This window comes from Podarcis muralis, chromosome Z (genome assembly GCF_964188315.1).
Source record: "Podarcis muralis chromosome Z, rPodMur119.hap1.1, whole genome shotgun sequence".
Taxonomy (NCBI): Eukaryota; Metazoa; Chordata; class Lepidosauria; order Squamata; family Lacertidae; genus Podarcis; species Podarcis muralis.
The window spans coordinates 12,070,001-12,089,702 of record NC_135673.1 but is presented as its reverse complement, the minus strand read 5'-3'; the positions used below and the strand labels follow the sequence as shown (position 1 = coordinate 12,089,702).

General features: G+C 43.0%; 1 protein-coding gene across 9 annotated transcripts in view; it reads left to right on the top strand.

The window, feature by feature from the left end:
• PBX3 (PBX homeobox 3) overlaps positions 1-15,320 on the top strand; it is a 232,080-nt gene extending 216,760 nt beyond the window's left edge. For 8 of the 9 annotated variants that reach the window (XM_077922594.1, XM_077922597.1, XM_028716063.2 and 5 more), the window contains 3 exons: positions 2,102-2,214; positions 3,854-3,943; positions 13,495-15,320. In XM_077922594.1, coding sequence (XP_077778720.1) covers positions 2,102-2,214; positions 3,854-3,943; positions 13,495-13,587 — 296 coding nt within the window. In that variant the 3' untranslated portion in view covers positions 13,588-15,320. The remainder of the gene's footprint in view (positions 1-2,101; positions 2,215-3,853; positions 3,944-13,494) is intronic. The other variant, XM_077922598.1, reaches the window with a different exon arrangement.
• The last annotated feature ends 4,382 nt before the right edge of the window (positions 15,321-19,702 follow it).

The window sequence follows — 19,702 nt, the reverse complement described above, 5'->3', positions numbered from 1 at the left end:
TGGCACCTAAAGGGAGCCACTGCCTGGGGGTTGGGGAGGGGCAGTGCATGTAGCTTCTAAGAACTTCTGCAGAAAACAGCTCTTTTGCATACAGAGCAAAACTGCACTATAAGACCTTAAGTCTGTTTCTCCACTGCCCTGGGAAATTGGCTCCCACTAACATTTCTTTGCTTTTGGGAGCCTGAATTTTAAAACAGCCAAATTAGTATTTATTAGGGCTGCTGCCTGCTAAAATCAATGTTAATCAGTTAACCTTATAAGTTTTAGTTGATCAACTATCAAATGAATTTGCATGTATTAGTATCCAGGTAAACACAATCACTTTTAGATGGCACCATAGCAGGAATCCTCTTAGAAGAGACGTTCCCTTCTGTGTGAGAGAGAAAAGAGAGTGCTTTTAAGATGCTCCTTTTAAAGTGATTCTTGCCATTTTCCAGTTTTTATAGCCATTTATATTTTTAAATTGTTTTAAAACTCCTCCCTGACTCATAGGGGTCACTGATTCAGTGTAATCAGCTAAACATTGCTTCCCTAGTATTAACAGTTGTTATAATGAGAAACGTTACATGTAAACACATAGCAGCATGAAGAACCCAATTGCCAAAGCCCATCATGGAATGAAGGTCCTACAGCCAAATCACACATGCAGGGATGTTGCTTGATTTATCTGCCTTTACTTACTATCACTTGAGGATTCATAGGCAGTGTTGTGCTGACGGTGGTGCCAAAGTTCCGTCTGTAGTAGTAACATACTGGATGGCCCATTCTCACATGGGAAAGCCTTGCTTAGTCCATGGAAGTCTGTGCCTTAAGCTCAAGTGATAAGCCTGCATGTATGAACCAGATCTTAGAACACTTCTGGAAGATGTTGAGACAAGTTTGGTTTCAGAAAGCCCCTGGGAGAAGGACCTTCAGAGCTGTGTGGCAACCATAATGCAGTACTTTCCCCTAAAAAAGTACCCATGTGGAAATGTCACACAGTGAGTGTTACTAAGGACTAGCTTGCTCCATTATGTTTGACCATACCCACTTGTGTTTAGCAGATCACATGAGTAGTCCAGTTGAACAAACAATAAACTTGGGAAGGGAAATCACTATGTGCTGCAGAAGCAACTAGTGAGAAAGATGGAAATCCTTATTTACAGGTGTACATAGCACTGCTTACACAAGGAAGTTTCTTCACATGAACCATTAAAAATGCAGGAAAACTGTCTTGGGCACTCTTGCAGTTGTATCCAGCTAGGTTTGGCTTAGGAAACCTGTTGAGATTTGTACAGTGGTACCTCCAGTTGCAGATGGGATCCGTTCCATAGGTCCGGTCAGATCCCGAGGTTTCCACAACCTGAGGTCCGCTTCTCTGCATGTGTGTGTGGTGAAACCCGGTAAAATACTTAAGGTATGACTGTATACCTTAAGTTAGTCATGATGACCATTATTTTCCAGAGAGAGACAATCCTTGACCAATCAGAGACAACCATTGGAGACAACTCCCGGCGAATCAGATTTTCACAGAAAATCTCCACCCATTGTTTCCCTTGGTACTTCAGTACATAATGAATTAAATTCTTTATCTCATTCAGATTATGAGCAATTGGGAAACTAAAGCATGTTTATATCTGATATATAATATGGTAGAAGGCAGAGCCTGTAGGTGTAGCTCAAGAAAGGTACTATTATTTTAAGTAAAGAACGTAAAATCTTCAAGATATCTGAGTGCTTCAGTGTTTCTTTTTAAAGGACCATCAAGAACTTTAGATTTTAACAGCTCTATGACTTTCATAAATCTTGCCTCATTTGGTTTTTTTTTTTTAATCTAAAGGGTCTAAAAATACTTGGGGTATATTATATGCTGCTTCATGAAATTCATTTGAGTCATTTGTGTTGATCTCTCTTTGTGGCCCTCTGATTTTATGGGGTGTCATTCTCTGCAAAGGATTTCCTTCTCCTCTCCTCTCCTCTCCTCTCCTCTCCTCTCCTCTCCTCTCCTCTCCTCTCCTCTCTCATCCTCCTTATTCCCCTTGTCTTTTTGGAGGTCTTTTGGGGTAGACATATGATGTTTGCCACTCTCTTTTATTCAGCTACTTAACTCTTTCCTTTCCAGGTTCTTCAGGTTCTTTTAACCTCCCTAATTCTGGGGACATGTTCATGAACATGCAGAGTCTGAATGGGGATTCTTACCAGGGGTCCCAAGTCGGAGCCAATGTGCAATCACAGGTAGGAGAAAAACGCCCCTCCCCCCCGATTAAGGCCTCTTTAGCAGGGTATGGTTTGGGCTTTATTTTAAAAGAGGATAAAAAGAAAAGGCAAACAAACAAAAACAATCCAACACAATTTTCACCTTTTAATTGGGCCTTCCTATTTATTACAAAAATTAATCAATGTTGGCTCCTCACAGCACTGAATCTTGCCAATGAAAAGAGCTGGCTTCCTCCCTCTCCCCAATTTGAAACTTTTCAAGCTTTGTGAATGCAGTTCGGCTCTGGCTTGAGCTCATGGCGTTGGGTTGGGTGTGTTGTTTGGCTATCAACATTAAAGCTTTTATTTATTGTGACTTCTTCTTTTTTTGCTTTGTTTATGGAATCTCCCTTTGTTACATATTTTAATTTCAAAAACTGATATAGCTGAGCTGTGTGTGTGTGTTCAAATGCATTGTGTTCTCAGTTCTCATTCAAACAAGATTAACCTGTTCATCTAGGACCTCCAGGTCTGTGTATTTTCTGCAATGGCGCATGACCAAAAGTCTGGCACTGTAAAAAAATTGGCTATGAGATCCCTTGATATAATCTCAGGTCTTTGTTAGTTTAAGGAATACTGTTTCAGTGCTCTGAATAGTGTCTGATCCTCTCACTTGGCTAGCAGAAGTAGAAATGTGTGCCATTTGAGTATATGCACATAAGCTTCAAAGACATAATTTATCTAGATTGCAGGACACCATTTGGGTTTTTTTTCCTTTTCGTTTTTGGTGCAGTAGTGTCTAAACAAGGGGTGTTAGACAGGGTCAAATGTCCCCACACAGTAGGCACCTAGGGGCAACATACGTTTTCCACAAAGAAATGGCCAGTTGGGGGAGAGGGGAGGTAGTCTTTGGTGTCTAAAATGAATAACCTTGTTCATTTTGCAGTTCTCTTCCCCAAATCCCTTCATTGGCACTACTATTGCCTGTAAATCACCAGTTCCCCCCCTCTTGCTGGGCCTTAGCAACCCCCAGCTGTTCTCATGAAAAACCTTGTCATGTGCCAAAGCAACTTCCTCCTGCCATCTCACCCAACTGAACATTCTGCCTGCCCCCTAGTTCTGTAAACCACCCTGAAGCAGTAAATACGGGCAAGTTGCAAATTCCCTGCTCCAGTACCCTGCACTTTACCCTCTTATACTGTCCATAATTCTCAGAACTGTGCTGCCAGTTTAAAGAAATCAGCAGTAGAGAGAGTAGTGCCAAGACATGCAGTAGCAGCTCACCCTGAGCCAAGCCCTTTGCCCTATGAAGGGCATCAATTTTAGTCTTGAGGATGACTCTGCAACTTGTTTTGGATATGGCGGGGACACAGGGCTTGCACTGTGGATCCCAAAGGAAATCTATGGTACACTACATATCCATATGAGTAAAGTTGTGCCTCCTTATGTGTGTTTTTTTAGCATGTGCGTTCAGTTATCATACAAACATGTGCCACTTGCCCTAGATTGATAGGCTTGTCTTTCTGTGAAACTCTCTCTCTCACATCACCATCAACCCCCACCCCGTTCTTTTCCATGTTAGAAATAATTTTGAATTTTAAGTGTTAGTGTGCTGGTAGATTTTTTTTTTTTTTTTTGAATGATGAGATTATTCTTGTTTGCTCATCTGCCCTTGCAGGTGGATACACTGCGTCATGTTATCAATCAGACGGGAGGATACAGTGATGGCTTGGGAGGAAATTCGCTGTACAGTCCACATAATTTAAATGTGAGTACCATTGGCAACTGTTGTTTGGAGAGCAGCATGCATGGTGTTGGGCAAATGGAGTCACTGATACATGTACTATTGCAGCATTTGTTAATGCTATTTTCCTATGCTGTGGACTTGAGCTTCATAGTGTGGGGCACACAAGGGCTCTCTGGGAGAGGAAGCTCCTTGTCCCAATGAGATAAAAAGTTCTTTCCAAGCCTCCTCTTGGTGATGCAAACAAGAATGCTACCCTGTGTAAGATGAAGATAGGTAACAGAAAATTGATTGCATTCAACTATGTTTTATTAAGAGTAGACTCATTGAAACAAATGAACACTCATTGGGTTTATTACTTTCAAAAGGTTTACTTTGTTGGAAGCGCTATTTCTAGGGAAAGCAGCAGTGCCCAGCATCCATGAGCAGCTGCTGAGATCCAAACACCTGGCACTGCTCACCTTGGGTGCTGTTTGAATTTTCTACCTTCTATCTGTGGGAAAATTAAAATGGCAGATGGTTTTCCAGCTGTAGCTGCTGCCCCCAGTTAAGCCCAGAGCTGGTTGGGCAAACAACTGCCCAAGGCCACCAGCATGGATGGAGAAGTCACTCCAGGGCACTTTGCTAGGACCTCCCCCCACCCCTCCCCCAACCTGGCTCTAGCTCTCATAACTTCCTCTTTTCTTTTGTCATGCTCTTCTCTGTGGTCATACATTTTATTTACAGGTTTGAAGCATTAGAGAAACCTACAGAACATGTATCCCATGTACCAAGAGCTTCACTGGTTGCCAGTCTGTATCTGGGACACAATTCAAAGTGCTGACTCTGACCTACAAACCTATGCTACTTGCATTTTCTGGAAGACAGTGTTCCCCCATTAAAGGTTTTAAGATCTTCAAGGGGCCATTTGTTATGTACAACCAACACCTGAACTTATAAGGCTGGGATACCTCGAGTGTTCATGCATGAGACTGTTAATCCCAGGGTTTGAGTACCATGCTGGGCACAAGATTCCTGCACTGCAGGGGGCTGGACTAGATGATCCTTGTGGTCCCTTCCAACTTTACAATTCTCTGGATCTCTGTGTCTGCTCCTAACAGCCGTGGTAGAAAGGCAGTATATAATAAAATAACTTATAAGCTATGGAGCTCCTTGCCGAGAGAGGCCCATCTAGGCACCCTTCTGATGACCTTCTGCTTGTTGTTCTTCTTCAAACACACCGCAGGCTTCATTAGCTGACTCAGCCACTGCAAACATGCATTTGCTTCTACATATGCTTTCATGTACATGTTTTCATTTTTACTTTTTATATTACTGTTTTTCGTCACCTTGAGTGCCATTTTGATAGAAAGCCAGGATACAAAGGTAACAAATAAATTAACCTAGAGGGATGAATGTGTGTGCAGAGTAGTGCTTAGCTAAGAAGATGTAAAAAATCAGCAGATGGAAATTTCAGTATGAATTTGGTAAGAGACGGTAAAAGGTATAGGCCTATAGCCCACAGCCCGTAGCCTGTAGCCATAGCGTTAAATATGTTTGTGGTGTTGCAAGTTAAAAAATTTCAAGGGCACCCTGGCCTTCATATATCACAACTAACAAACTCACAAAGTGCTGCTGCTGCCAGATGAGACTTTTCCCTCTAAGGTGGTCTCATGCACTGTATGTACCCTACCTCACCTCACCCAAATCAATAAGTAGGGAGTGGTCCATACCCCCTAACAACTTTCTTATGGACTGACAATGTCTCTTCTGAGGGGTGGGGGTGTTAAAAGTCACTCTGTTAGAAGCTTAAGTATTGGGGAAAGGCCGTCACCCAGTGGCAGAACAACTCCAGGAAGGGCTAAGGAAGTTTTTCTGACTGAAAACCTGGAAAGCTGCTTGACAGACCAATGGACAACTCTGTGTAAGGCAGCTTCCTGTGTTCCTATATTTCCTTTGTTTTCCAGGAGAGTGCCCATTCCTGAAGTGTGTAAGGCTGTCATGTGATCTGTCCCTTCCACCTTTGTGGAGTCTATGGCAAAGATGTCAAAATGTGAATCAGGCACACAAGTAGAGATCCCGTGTGGGTGTTGTGCATCTGAGTTCCTTCCCTGCTTTCTTATACCTGTAGAACAGCAGGCAAAATAAGATAATGAAATGGGAAACTAGGACAAGTTAGTGGGTTTGGCTTAATACACTCTGGGAAAAATTCCCATGGATCAACTTCTCTCACCCAAGGGGGTCAGCCTGCCCTTCAAATTGATGATAATGAATCCATTGTAGCATTTCCTAGAAGGCTATAATTTTCTTCATAAAAGTTATTTGTCCTTGTTATTCATTAACAGAAAGGATGTGACTGTGGTTCAAGCTAAATCTAGGACTTATGGGTGGCACCATTGAGTCATGGTTATTAATTATTTATGTAACAATTTTAATCTTGTATGATATAAAAAGTGCTGTTCAGTCAAGTCCATATTATACCATGTTTCAGTTAAAAAACCAAGGGCTGCTTACTAAAGATAGTTTCCGTTCCATTTAATCTCTTTCTCTATCTCTCTCTCTTTTCTTTTCTTCTTCTTATTTCTCATGGAGTAAAAGGGTGAACTTCCTCACCTTTTCAGGGCATGATTTTGGATGAGGTGGGGGTTCTAATCCCCTTCCTGGACTGTGAGTACAGAACATGCAGTCTTTAACTTTGTTCAGTCTTTAACTTCGTTGACACCAAGGTGGAAAACCTGGGTCTGGGCTATACCTCTTTGGGTCGCAGGTAGGGGCTTGCATGGTTGATGTTCCTCTGTACATTCTCTGCACATAAAAAACTAGAAATCAGGGTGAGGTGCTATAGCCTAGCTTTCTCACTGACATTCTAGTTTTCTATGTAAAGCAAATACTTGAGGGATATAAATGAGCATTCTGTCATGTAAGCCCTTCCCACCAGTCTGAATTGTTGCAGCCCATTAAAGTGTAAGTTGATAATCTCAGCAGTTGCAGTTCTTGTGGACTATTGCGGGATGCAAGACTGTGACCTTCTGTATGTGACACAAAGTTGAGGAAGAATGAATTATTTGTCCAAGTCCATGGCAGGAACAGAGTTCTAAAGCCACGTACAGGTCCCAAACCCTGTGCTCTGGGGAGGCGGGGAGGGTCTTTTTCACTCCACAGTTTGGCGCAAACTTTCAAGCAATACTGGGAGTAGGGCATAGCTTTGTGGTTTAGTCCACAGCTCTATGAACCTTTCAAAGCACTGTTACAATCTGTAACTTGAGGCTCTACTAACAAGGTGGTCTATGAGTTCCTTTATATTTTTTCTTAACTGCAGCACCTCCACTGGGCTGGGTAAAAATGCCTTTTTAAATACGGTAGGGAGCAGCCACACATCACTTCTTTTTTCAAGTTACATTTTCTACAGATCAGTTTCATTTGTTGTGAGACATTTGTTGTTACATTAGGAGCTGCACATCACTTCTGATGTAATTGTACATACAAAGAAACATTGTATGGGGGTGGGCGAGCCTGCCCCATGTACCGCTGGGGCAGATAATCTTTTCTACTACATAAGGTCCCTTTGAGTATGCCATTGTGCATAGTGGGACACAGGTAGCAACATGCGGTCACCCCTTGCAGCCAGTGATGTACAGTCAGTGGACTACTAGGGGGACTAGGTTAGTCCCCTAAATATTCCCCTGGTGCCTCTTTCCCAAAGCCCAGGAAGCACAATGCTCCAATGAGTCCAGTAGCCCTCCGGCCACCTTCCCAAAGCTCACTCAACTTTGGGAATGAGACAAGACAAGAGAGTTTAACATCCTGTCAGAGCCCTTCTGCCTGGCTTGGGGAGGGAGGCACAATGCTCACATGATCAACGTCATGACATCTCTCCAATCACCCTCACAAGCTGGTGCCTCTGGCCCTAACTGTTCGCCTGTAGAAAATTCTACTGCATGCCACTGCCTGCAGCACTTACTTGGTGTGGTGGGGGTGCTGTGCTTCAAAGCTGCTCTTAGCTTGACCCTTTTAACTAAGGGAAAAAGCAAAACAAACAAAACACAGCCTACAAATCACTTAGTATGTAGAACCTGCCTATATAACGTCTTAAAATTTATTTAATCAGTTTTATCATCATCATCATCATCATCATCATTGATTACATTTATATAGCACTTCATCCAAAGATCACAGGTGATTTGCGACATAAAATTTGCATTTCTGCATACAAAGTTTTAAAAGATTTTATGGAATTATCCTAAAAAGTCTGCATGGGAATCAACAGAATGGACTATATGTCCCCATGCAGAGGCAGGATTGGATGGACTTGGTCAGATGCATTCAGCCCTACCAAGTTCATGGAGGTAGAATTCTAAAGCCAAGATTATTATATCCTTTGAGTCTTGAGAGGCAGATTGAAGTTCCCTTTTACCCTTACCTTTAGTGGTATGGATGCCGCTGCTGTGGATTTGGTCCCACATCACTCTGAGTATGTGCAATGGCTTCTTGCCTACATGATTTCATCCTAACTCTCATGTTTGCTCACCATACAAGTGATCTCTGGCCTTCTGGGAGACCCTTCACTTGCATGACAAGTAAATTACATCAAAAACCAAGCACATGGTCAGAAGCCTTTAAGCATACATGCAGTGGTATGGGAGCAATTGTGTAGAACTCACAAAGGAGATCTTGGTCACGTTCCCAGGGCAACCTGGAGAATGAACACAACAAGGGAACACACCACCGTAGGAAGAAGGAGTGTCTGCTCTATGGCTTTTGGTGGCTACTGGTGTTCATCCTGCCTGGAGGGTCTGTGTGGACATTTTGCACTGCTTTAGATTACTTTTCTTTTAATTTGCACTTTCACGTTAATCTTTTCCGTGTGTGTGTGTGTGTGTGTGTGTGTGTGTGTGTGTGTGTGTGTTTGTTTTATTACTGCAATTGCTTTGGGACACCCCTGGATGTGTGAAGCGCTATATAAATATGACTCACCATCCTTTGGGTGGTTTTGTGAATTATTCAAGCATTACCTGTGAATAAAAAGCATCCTTTGGCAATCATATGGTAAACAAGCACATTCTCACATCTTCAGCACCAGTGCACAGCTGTGAATACACACCTTGGTGCTGTGTAAGAATGGTTGATGAGGCAGGAACAGAACCTGCAAACAATAAGCCAGGCTATGAAGGGATGGAAGTGATGTCTATAAAATACTATATAGCCTGAGAGAGATTCAGAGGCCTTTTCTCTCCTCACTCTCCCCCCCCCCCCCAGTCTTCCACTTGCCACAAGAGTAAATATTAATGATTTAAAATGTGATTGAAGACATTCAAATGGGGGGGGGGAGAGAAGTCCCATTAAATACTCAAATCTTTTTCCATTTGAAATGTCAAATCTTTCTTTTTGGGGGTTTATAAATAACTCATAATAACCCACAACAAACCATATAAAAAGCCTTTTAGTCACATTTCTCCCTTTTTCATTTAAGTGTTTTGAAATGCTTCAGAGAATTTGCGATATCCTTATCAACATGATAAAATATGAAACCCTGATTGCCTGCAGCATTTTACAGACATGAATTCCATCTTCACTGATGAGGTCTGATAAGGCACTGTTGTATTATACAGTGCATAATCTCAAACCACCAGAGTAAGGATTAATTTATTTGGGGTGGGGGGGGTGAGAGAGAGAGAGAGGGAGAGGATAAATGCTAGCTGACAACCTCTCCCCCAGCTGCCAAGGCGAGTAAAAATATTGTACATTTGTTGTTTATAAATTTGGATAAAGAGGGAATGATGTTTACTTCAGATGGAATATCTTTAGACTCGTATCTGCATGAGAGTTTTCTCTCTTCTCTTAAGTAGATTTACATACGTTGGGAGGGAAGATAAAAACGAAAATTTAAGCACACTAAAAGAGAGCAGGAAGAGTAAGCAGAGGGTGCCTTTTACCTTCGCAAGCTTGTGATCTGTGGGTGTTGCTGCTCTTTTCTCCATGTTCTGCACAGTAAGGTACTACTGACAGAGTGGAGCAATGGTTCTTCTGCCACTTGCTTTGGTGGAAGGCCATATTGCCAACAACGCACCCATGCTCTAACCTTTCCTGTTTGGTGGGGAGGTGCATTGGGCATAGGAAGAGATCCTTGCAAAGGCTATCATGTGCCGGGAGCGCTCGGAGTCAGCCTGCCTTGCTCCAGCAAGCGCCAGTAAGGCCTGCGCCCGTCACTTCCACTCAGCGTCCCCCCAACTCACGAGGCCTGCGCCTCCCTCTTCTTGACTGACATAAAAATATGTAGCGACAAGCTGTCTGCCACAGCAGAAATCTGATCAGACATTGATTTCAGCAATTGCCTCGATGGGCCGAGACAGAAGGCGAATTTGTTTCTGAGCACTGTTATTGCTGATGCAGGTCTAATGCGTTGGGGGGCCAGCAGCAGCCCAAGACAGGAAGCAGCATCCGAAAGGGAGAGCGGGGAGGAATTCTGTTTGTGGGTAATTGGAAAATAGATCAGAATAGGGTGCTTGCTTCTGCTTCTCCTCCCGCCCTCCTGGCTTTTGCTCAAAGATTATTGCGGTTGGAGGGAAACTCGGGACTTGTCTCAACTGGCCTTGTAAATGGCTCTGACATGTGCCCAGAAGGAAGACTTTTAAAAATGAAATTAAGATCCAACTGTGTTAGAGTTTCTCCCCTTCTCTCTTCTCTCCCCCCCCCTTTTTTTTAGATAGTTACATTGCTAGAAGAGCCTTGGGTCACTGGCTAAGCCCTGGGCCTTGTTGAATTGGACACTGTGCACACACCCATTGCTCAACATCTGGAATAGGCAGGGAGCCAGAACCTGGGCCTGGGGGGGGGGTAGCGGGGGCGGGGGGGGGGGACGACAAGCCTAGAGCAGGGAAGGGGGAGAATTTTCTTAAAGAGAATGTGCCTAAACACCTTCTGAATTCCGCAGGCCAGAGTTACATACACAAAAGACTCAATTCTGCCTCCTAGTTTGTCTGAAGCAATTGTGGCTGTGGGGGTGAGAGGAATCTTTAGTTTCAGAAGCAAATTCCTTTTTGCAGAAAACAACAATAACCATTTGTAAGATTCAAAATCTTCTCTAATTCTGATTTGGCCCCTCCTTTTAAAAGAAATTGAACAAAAGCTTTTACTGTAAGAACTTGTTTGTCAGCCTTTGCTTGGCACAGCGTGGCTGTAATTGTAGGAGGCTTGGTTGCCCAGCCTGGAGCCAGACCAGGGACGATTTGGCTCACAGCTATCAGACAGGTCCTTAACCCAATGGGGCACCTTGTTAGTAATAAACACAATCCCTTTGTGTTCCAGTGAGCAGTGGTCTATATTGTCACTTCCATAGTAGACCATATGCCTTACAGTGCTGTGTTTCTCAGTACGCATTCCGCAGTGCCAACTCAGGCCTGTTCTCACCTAAGGAACACTTCTGCTTGTTGCTCCCACCAGCATGGCAAAGTGATATTTTTCTCCACTGTCCATGGGTGGAGAAAACACCCAATGAGCAACCCTAGTAGCAAGCATGCCCCACTGGAAAATCTTAAATGTTGGGGAAGGTGTGGATCTGGCAAGAGACCTGATGTTGAGAAGTGGAAATCCAGAATGTCTAGTGCATACATGGAAGTATCTGAGGTCAAGTGTTGAGCTCTCTTGGCCTCGTTTTTCCCTGGGAATGGGGGACAGGTGGTTGGTGCATAGCAAGGGGGAGCCCTTGGATGGTGAGTTCATAAAACTTCATAGTGTTTTACAGGATAAAACAATAAAAACCAGCAACTAATTGACAAATCAAATCCCCTCCCAAAACCCATATAAAAAACTCTCAATAAACCATGAGCATAGGATCATGTGAACAGAAGAAGGGCTTTGCTAGAAGCAAGGCTAGCCCACCCGTGAGGGCAAGGTGAGGTGACTGCCTCAGATGACAGGATCCACAGGGGCAGCAGATCCAGCCTCCAAGGAATACAGCACCTGCTGCTGCTGCTGCTGCTGCTGCTGCTGCTGCTGCTGCGGTGCAGCTGCCTCTTGTTGAATAGGAGGCGTTGTTGGTCTCCTCTCACTCTTGTTCCCTATGTAGATCTTCACTCACCCCTTGTTCCCTGGTGGGGGTGGTCACCATTTTGTGATTTGCCTCAAATGCCATAACATCTTGGGCTGGCCCAGTCCATCCTTCCATTCTCACAAGCAGGACATGAGCACAAAGCAGTCTCCTGCCATTGTTCCCTAGCCAGCTGGTAATCAGAGGCTTTCTGCCTCTAGTCTTGAAGGTATTGTATGGCCATCATGTCTAGTAGCCAATGATAGCTATATCTGTGATTGATTTGTCCAGTCCCCCTTTAAAGTCACCTAGGTTGTGGCCTTCACCACATCTTCAAAGGGCAAATTCCAGAGTTCAGCTGGAATAACTGCTTTCTTTTGTCTGTCCTGAATCTCCTGCCAATCAGAACTACACAATAGAACCATGAATTTCTTTGTTGGCATTATGATACTGGCAGTGTTATTTTCTATCACTTTTCTAAAACTGTCTAACATAAAAGTCATATTTTCCACACCCATTGCACACTGGGTCAACGTATGAACTGCGCTGTCCACCATAATCCCAAAATACTTTTCTTGGTCAGTCACTGTCAGAAGGTTTTTTGGGGGGCATCACTTTTTCATAATTGTTTGCATCACTTTACACTTAAACAATTAAAGCACATTTCATCATTCATCATCATTTGGGTATGTTCTTTTGGACGACCTCGTTTTGTTTTTGACACCTTGAATAACATGTCATTTGCAGACTTGACCACCTCATTGCACACCCCCTAACTCCAGATTGTTACTGAACTACTCTAGTTAAAAAGCACTACTTATTACCTGAGAACTCTGAAAGGACAGATGAAGGAGTTTGTATAACCTTCTGTCAGGAGAGGGTTCCAAAACATTGGAGGAGCTGCTGCAAAGAAAGCCTTGCTCTTCATAGAAGCCAACCTGCCCTCTACATTGGAACATGGAATAAGGTCTACTCAGAATTGCCCAAATGCTAGGGGGAGGGTCATACAGCAGGAGATATATCATAATGTATAATAATTTGTTACTGTACTTATACTGTACTTGCCCCACCCACTCAGAGCAGATACAGTGGTACCTCTGGTTACGAACTTAATTCGTTCCAGAGGTCCATTCTTAACCTGAAACTTCTTAACCTGAGGTACCACTTTAGCTAATGGGGCCTCCTGCTGCCGCCGTACGATTTCTCTTCTCATCCTGAGGTAAAGTTCTTAACCCGAGGTACTACTTCCAGGTTTGCAGAGTCTGTAACCTGAAGTGTTTGTAACCCAAGGTACCACTGTAATTTCATTCCCTGAGATTATCAGAACCAAAGCTGTATAGATAAAAACAGCACTTCAAACTGGACCTCAAACTGGCAACCTGTGTAGCTGTTCTAAAACCAGTAATATACAAGGGAATCTGTCCAGCACTGTTGACTATGGCATCCTGCCATTGTTGAAGCATCCAGATCAGTTCAGAGGCTGCCCCACATGGAACACAGGGCTTGCCGGTGGCAGTGCTAATATGCCTGATGTTGTCTTTTCAATTACATGTTTTCTCCCCCTCTGCAGGCAAATGGAGGCTGGCAGGACGCAACCACTCCATCTTCTGTGACCTCCCCAACAGAAGGCCCGGGCAGTGTGCACTCTGATACCTCTAACTAATCTCCTCACAACACTTTTCGTTCACCCTGAGCTGAGATGCCTTCCTGTAGGTGCATTCAGAATCCCAGAAGGAAAAGAAGACCTAGCAAGGAAATGTTATTGCTTTTTGTAGCCAACCACTGTTGGCTTTACTGTAAAACCTTGTCATTTCCAGAGAACTCGATAAATGTGTTGTGTGTGGGTTTTTTTTTAAGGTATCTTAAATCATTTGTATATGTACCTAAAATATCACAAAGATGCGCACATTCACACCATGAAAATAAAAACAACAACAGCAACCACCAAGCACTTTATCCAACTAGGCCAAGATTTAGCATTGTTTGTAACCCTGTAACTATTTTGCAAAAATAATTTATTATCAACTTTCTCCCCTCCCCCCCAAAGGATGGCCTACCAGTTGCTAGCCTCTTGGCCTTAAGGGTAATAAGTAAGAACTGTTCTTAAGATTAACCTCAAGCAGCAGAACCAGGCTGTGGGTAACCTCACCTAAACCTAACTTCCAGTGAGAGCTGGAGTGGAAATTCAGATGCTGATTGTGTCCAATCTTTCTTTTTCTTCATATCTCTTCTAGAGTGGAGATATGTTTTGCTCAGCCACCCTTATTTCAAAGGCAGTTGTGTAATTAGGGTTTTATTTGGTTTGCTTCTGAAGCTTCCATCATCATTTCTTAGCTTTTTTTGGGATCCACCGTTAGCAAAGTAGCTTAGAATGCTGATTCTTTTTAACCCTTCTTTAACGTCCACTATGGTGCAAAGCCTCTCCATATGTTGGTCATCAGCAGGCACAGATGATCCACAGGAGATGGAGATGCTCGCTGCTCAATTTTTTTGCAAAAAGCAAAGCCACTGGGTTGTACAGTATGAGCCGGGTGCTGAGCGCATCTGCCCCGGGTTTTGCCACTGTTCCTCAGTGGCAGCAAAGAGGCCAAACGGGCACCATTCTCCTGAGTGTTGTATATAGTGTAGCAAAAGAGTATTTATACATTTCACCAATCAAAACACAGCTTTATTACCTCATGCGAACTCATACGAACCAATAGAAACATGTTCTTTAGCTTAGAGTGCTCACTACTACCTCTAAACAATACTCACGCTGTAGTTCGTCTCCTTTTTTAAAATGATTTTTCCTATATCAATTCCCCCCTTGCATCTTGTAATTAACTCTTTGTTTCCCTTCATTAAATGTAATGTACATTGTAATCTTTTAAATAATAATAACAACAACATTTTTTAAAATCCAGGTTGCGTTGGCAACTTTCAAAAACAATTAAAAATAGAGAGAAAAAGCTTTGAAGTGGAAACATTGGGTCTTTACATTTGACACAGAACAGTAAAACTGTTTGTAAATACAGAGAAACATTTTGAATGTTCTTCATCTTGTTACTATACTAATTCACGCAAAAGAAAAAGAGAAAAAAAACAAATAATGGATTGTAAAGCAGACAGGTTTCAGTATTCAGTACTGTATATTTCACCCTGTATTATTGGGGGCAGGGGGGTGGGCTGGGTGCTCTTTCTTTTCTTTTTCTTTTTCTTCTCTCTTTTGTATGGTATGCGATTCTGAAACTGATCGACTCAATGAAAAAAATAATAATTTGTGGCAGTGATTCTAATGTATTAAACCGTTTCGTGTTACTTTCTAACTGGATTACACCCTGAATTGAAGAGTCTTCCTTGTGGTAGTTCTATGTAGTTTCGAACCATGAATAAACTTTTTGCTTTCATGACTGAAAATGTGGATGTCATTTTCTTCCTGATTTGGCCGGCGGAAGATGGAGTTGGCAATGTTAGGGGCTGGCATAGAAGAAGTGAGGCAGGAGCCCAAACAGTTCCTGAAGACAGGCAGGTGGAGAGCCCTTTAATTTTTTCTGGACTCCTAACTCCTGTCACCGCTGACCATTGGCCATGCTGGCTGGGGCTGATGGGAGTTGGCGTTCAGCAACACCTCTTTAAAAGGAAAAGATGTGTGTATCCTTTCATTTTTCTCAAGGCAATAGAAACTGAGCTGTGTACAACAAATCACTGTTTCTTAATGTTACAGAGACATTGCTCTTAGGACAGGGGTTCCCAGGCTGTGGTCTGCAGACCATCAGCTGTCCATGAGTTTCATTCAGGTGGTTCATGCCATGGCAACATTAAATCATTATAATGATTTTTAAATTTGTTTTGTTGCTCTTATTTTTAACCTTGTGTTTCAGTGTGAATTATGTGGAATGCAAATTGTAATACAATAAAACACAATATAAGCAAACAAAAGAAGCAACAAAATACAATTAAAATGATACAGTACCTAGCACAGTGTGTTACAATTTCTACAACAGGCACAGAAAGCACTGAGTGGTCCACCGAGGTCTTCAGCAATTTTCAACTGGCTCATGGGGAAAAGAAGTTTGGGAAACATTGTCCTAGGGCAGAGCTTTCCAAATTGTGTGTGTGTCGCTGCAGTGCGTAGGTGTGTCCTCCCGGGGCTGGAAAGAGATTAGTTTAACCTCCGATTTTCAAGTAAAACTGAATTACTCTGTTGCAAAAAGTGTGTCACCAACATGAAAAGTTTGGAAAGTTCTGTCCTAGGGTGTAATAATGTGAATGTTTCAATGTCACATTCACATGTATTTCACCGCTGCACCCCCCACCCCCTTGATTCCATACTACAGTGGTACCTCGAGTTACAAACGCTTCACGTTACAAACTCCGCTAACCTAGAAGAGTTACCTCAAGTTGAGAACTTTGCCCCAGGACGAGAACGGAAATCGTGTGCCGGCAGCACAGCGGCAACAAGAGGCCCCATTAGCAAAAGCGTGCCTCTAGTTAAGAACAGTTTCAGGTTAAGAACGGACCTCTGGAACGAATTAAGTTCGTAACTAGAGGTACCACTGTACATTCAAGGCCGTTGCTATGGGAATTCCCACATTTTGCCACTACTGGAGCAACTCCCATACCTTTTCTTTAATGTAAAAATGGACCACAAGTTTTGCCATTCATAAAGGTAAAGGACCCGTGACAGTTAAGTCCATTCACAGAAAACTCTGGGGTTGCAGCGCTCATCTCGCTTTACAAGCCAAGGGAGCCAGCATTTGTCCGCTTCCACAGACAGTTTTTCTGGGTCATGTGGCCAGCATGACTAAGCCGCTTCTCACCAAACCGGAGCAGCGCATGGAAACACCGTTTACCTTCCCACCGGAGCAGTACCAATTTATCTACTTGCACTGGCATGCTTTCAAACTGCTAGGTTGGCAGGAGCAGGGACTGAGCAACGGGAGCTCACCCCGTCACGGGGATTCGAACCGCCGACCTTCCGATCGCCAAGCCCTAGGCTCTGTGGTTTAGACTACAGCGCCACCCGCATCCCATTTTGCCATTCATACTCTGCCATGAAGGCAGAATGTAGTTTAGGAATAAGAGGAGGCAAATCATGCAGAATTGATTTATTTTTAAGTACTTACAGTCTCTCTTGCTTTTTCAAGTTATCTAACCTCTGATGTGGTTGACAAAATTTTGAGCAGAATTGTGAGGTTAGTCACTATTGATATGTATCCAATGCTAGTCCTTCTCAGAGTAGACCCATTGAAAATGACTTACTTGGCTCCATCAATTTCAGTGGATCTACTCTGCTTAGGCAGAACGTAGATGGATAAAACCCAATGTAGCTTGATGGTGTCACTTTTCCCAAATTGGTGTTGACCTCACATTCAGAAAATGACTTTAAGATGTCCATTCTTTTCATTACTGCCTTCACTTGACATTAATTTCTGAAATATTCTCTCTGTAAATATAATGGTAATTCTCTTAAAAGACATACCGTGTTGTGTTTTGTTCTTTTGCAAACCTCTTTATTTCTGTCTTTGTAAAACCACTAATTTTTAAATGTTGATGAATAATACCCAAAGGTCAGTGCCAGGTAATAGCCTATTTGGTATATCTTCAGGAAATAGCCTTTCGGGCAATCAAATTAACAGAGGATCACGTGTGGCCAGTGGCCTTTTAGTAAACATATAAATCCTGCATACTGTTGTTCAGTAAGAAAACAATCCAGCCTTTAATATATTTTTAAAGCAGAGAAAAAGAGAGACCTCTTGCCATCATTCACCTTATGTCTTGTAGGGGAACAGCTAGACAATTGTATTCCTGTTGTGATCTGCTGTATAAACTCAGAGGTGTGCTAGGTAACTAATGATTTGCATGATTCAATTAGCTTTTGGGTCAGTTTCCCTTATCAATGACCCTTGTACTAAGTTATTTTGTAAAGTGTCTATCCCCCCCCCCATTAAGCCAGGGAGAAGAAAAACACAACCCAAACAGCGAGCAAACACAATTCATCTTCTTCAATGTCCAAAACAAGCCTACATTCATCACAACAATCTTTTATCACAAGCCACCACTTGCACCTTTCCCCATCAGCCTTAGAAAGGGACCAGTCTCCTTCCTCCACCACCACATTTCCTGCAAGTAACCGTTGCTTTTTGCTCGCTCTGCTGTGAAACGCTAGTTGCCAATTAATAAATAAAACCTAGGCCGAAGGGAGAAAGCGCCGTCCATGGATAAGTCCCCTGTGCGTGCCGGAGAAATGCGGCGAGACAACCCTCGCCTGGCTTAATGGATCTCTTTGCCTCCCCGCACGTGCCTGGCTTAATACTATAATTCTGCAGAAATCCTGTTTCCAATGTAAAGCGTGTCAGTGGGAAGTGAGGGCGGCATAATTGAACGGGCACAAAAGATGTCCCTCATCTTGATCACAGCTTGCCTGGCCACAGGCAAAACCCTGTCACACGGTGATGAGGTTCACTGAAGGGCCATCAACAACCTTTTGGGCAGCCCTTGGCATGGCCCCTCTGCCCAGTAGGCATAATTAAGGGGCTTCCTTATAACATGAAGTGGGGGTGGGGGCTGGGGGTTGCTGTCTGGTGAGTGATAAGCGCTGCTTCTTTCTCCTTGCTCTTCTCCCAGCATTCAGCAAATAATAATAGTAATAATAATAATAACAAAGTGGTCAGTCACACATCAGAAAGGTTTACTGTAAGCACCAGCATTTAAAGTAAGTCTTCCTGATGGCTTTGTGCATCCTTAGCCGGCAGCTGTACTCTGCCAGAGACAGGCTCCGACCCTAATTGAGTGATAATGGCTTATGTAAGGACTAGGTCTGTGAAAGGGAACAGGAGCATTGTACAGTCTGCATCAAAAGCAATTTCTGGTTTTAGGAAGGGATTTCATCCATGGATCCCCATGAAGCCCCATGCTCAACTCTGTAGTTGTCTAGGATTGCTGGCCATATTTAGTTCCATTTCTTTCTCTACCATTTAGAAACAGTTATTATTATTATTATTATTATTATTATTATTATTATTATTAATCCCCCTCTAAGCCGCCACCTCAAGACAATTTACGCACAAGACAGTCAAAAACCGTTTAAAAACCCAAATACAACAAATACATTTAAAACAAGACTAGTACCCTGACAAGTGGGGCACTCATTGCAGAGACCCATTTATACAGTTGAGAAAGCCTGTGGGGACAAAAATGTCTTAAATTGTTTCTGGAAAGTGCAGATAGGCGGTGCTTATCTTGACAGGAATGATATTCACAGAACAGGGGCAACCACACTAAAAGCCCTGCTCCGAGTTACTACAGCTTGGTCTTCTGAAATCTTTGGAACTCGCAGGAGAAACTATCCCACAGACTTCTCTGTGTGCCTGTGTTTTTTTAAACTTTTATTTGAATATCATGAAATCATGCATCACCACACAGAACAAGTTTTTCCTCCAGCCCAAGACTCTTTTTAACAGCAGTGATTCTAGTAGCCAATACTGTGCTAATTAAAAGGGTTGCTTGCAACTGAAATCCTACTCAGAGTAAACCCATTGAAACAGATAGACATATGTTAGTCATGTCCATTAATTTAATTGGGTCTACACTGAATACAAGTAATGTTGGACACAAACCCAATTCTGTTTGGGAGTGGATTAGTCCTCATACACACCATACCTTGAACAGCTGGGTTCTCCTTCCACTGTGCCTCTGGATGCTACTTGCTGGGTATCACAAGTGAGAAGTTCAGCTGCTGCTTGCAGGCTTCCCGTGATTGGTTGGCCACTGTGAGAACAGGATGCTGGAGTAGAAGC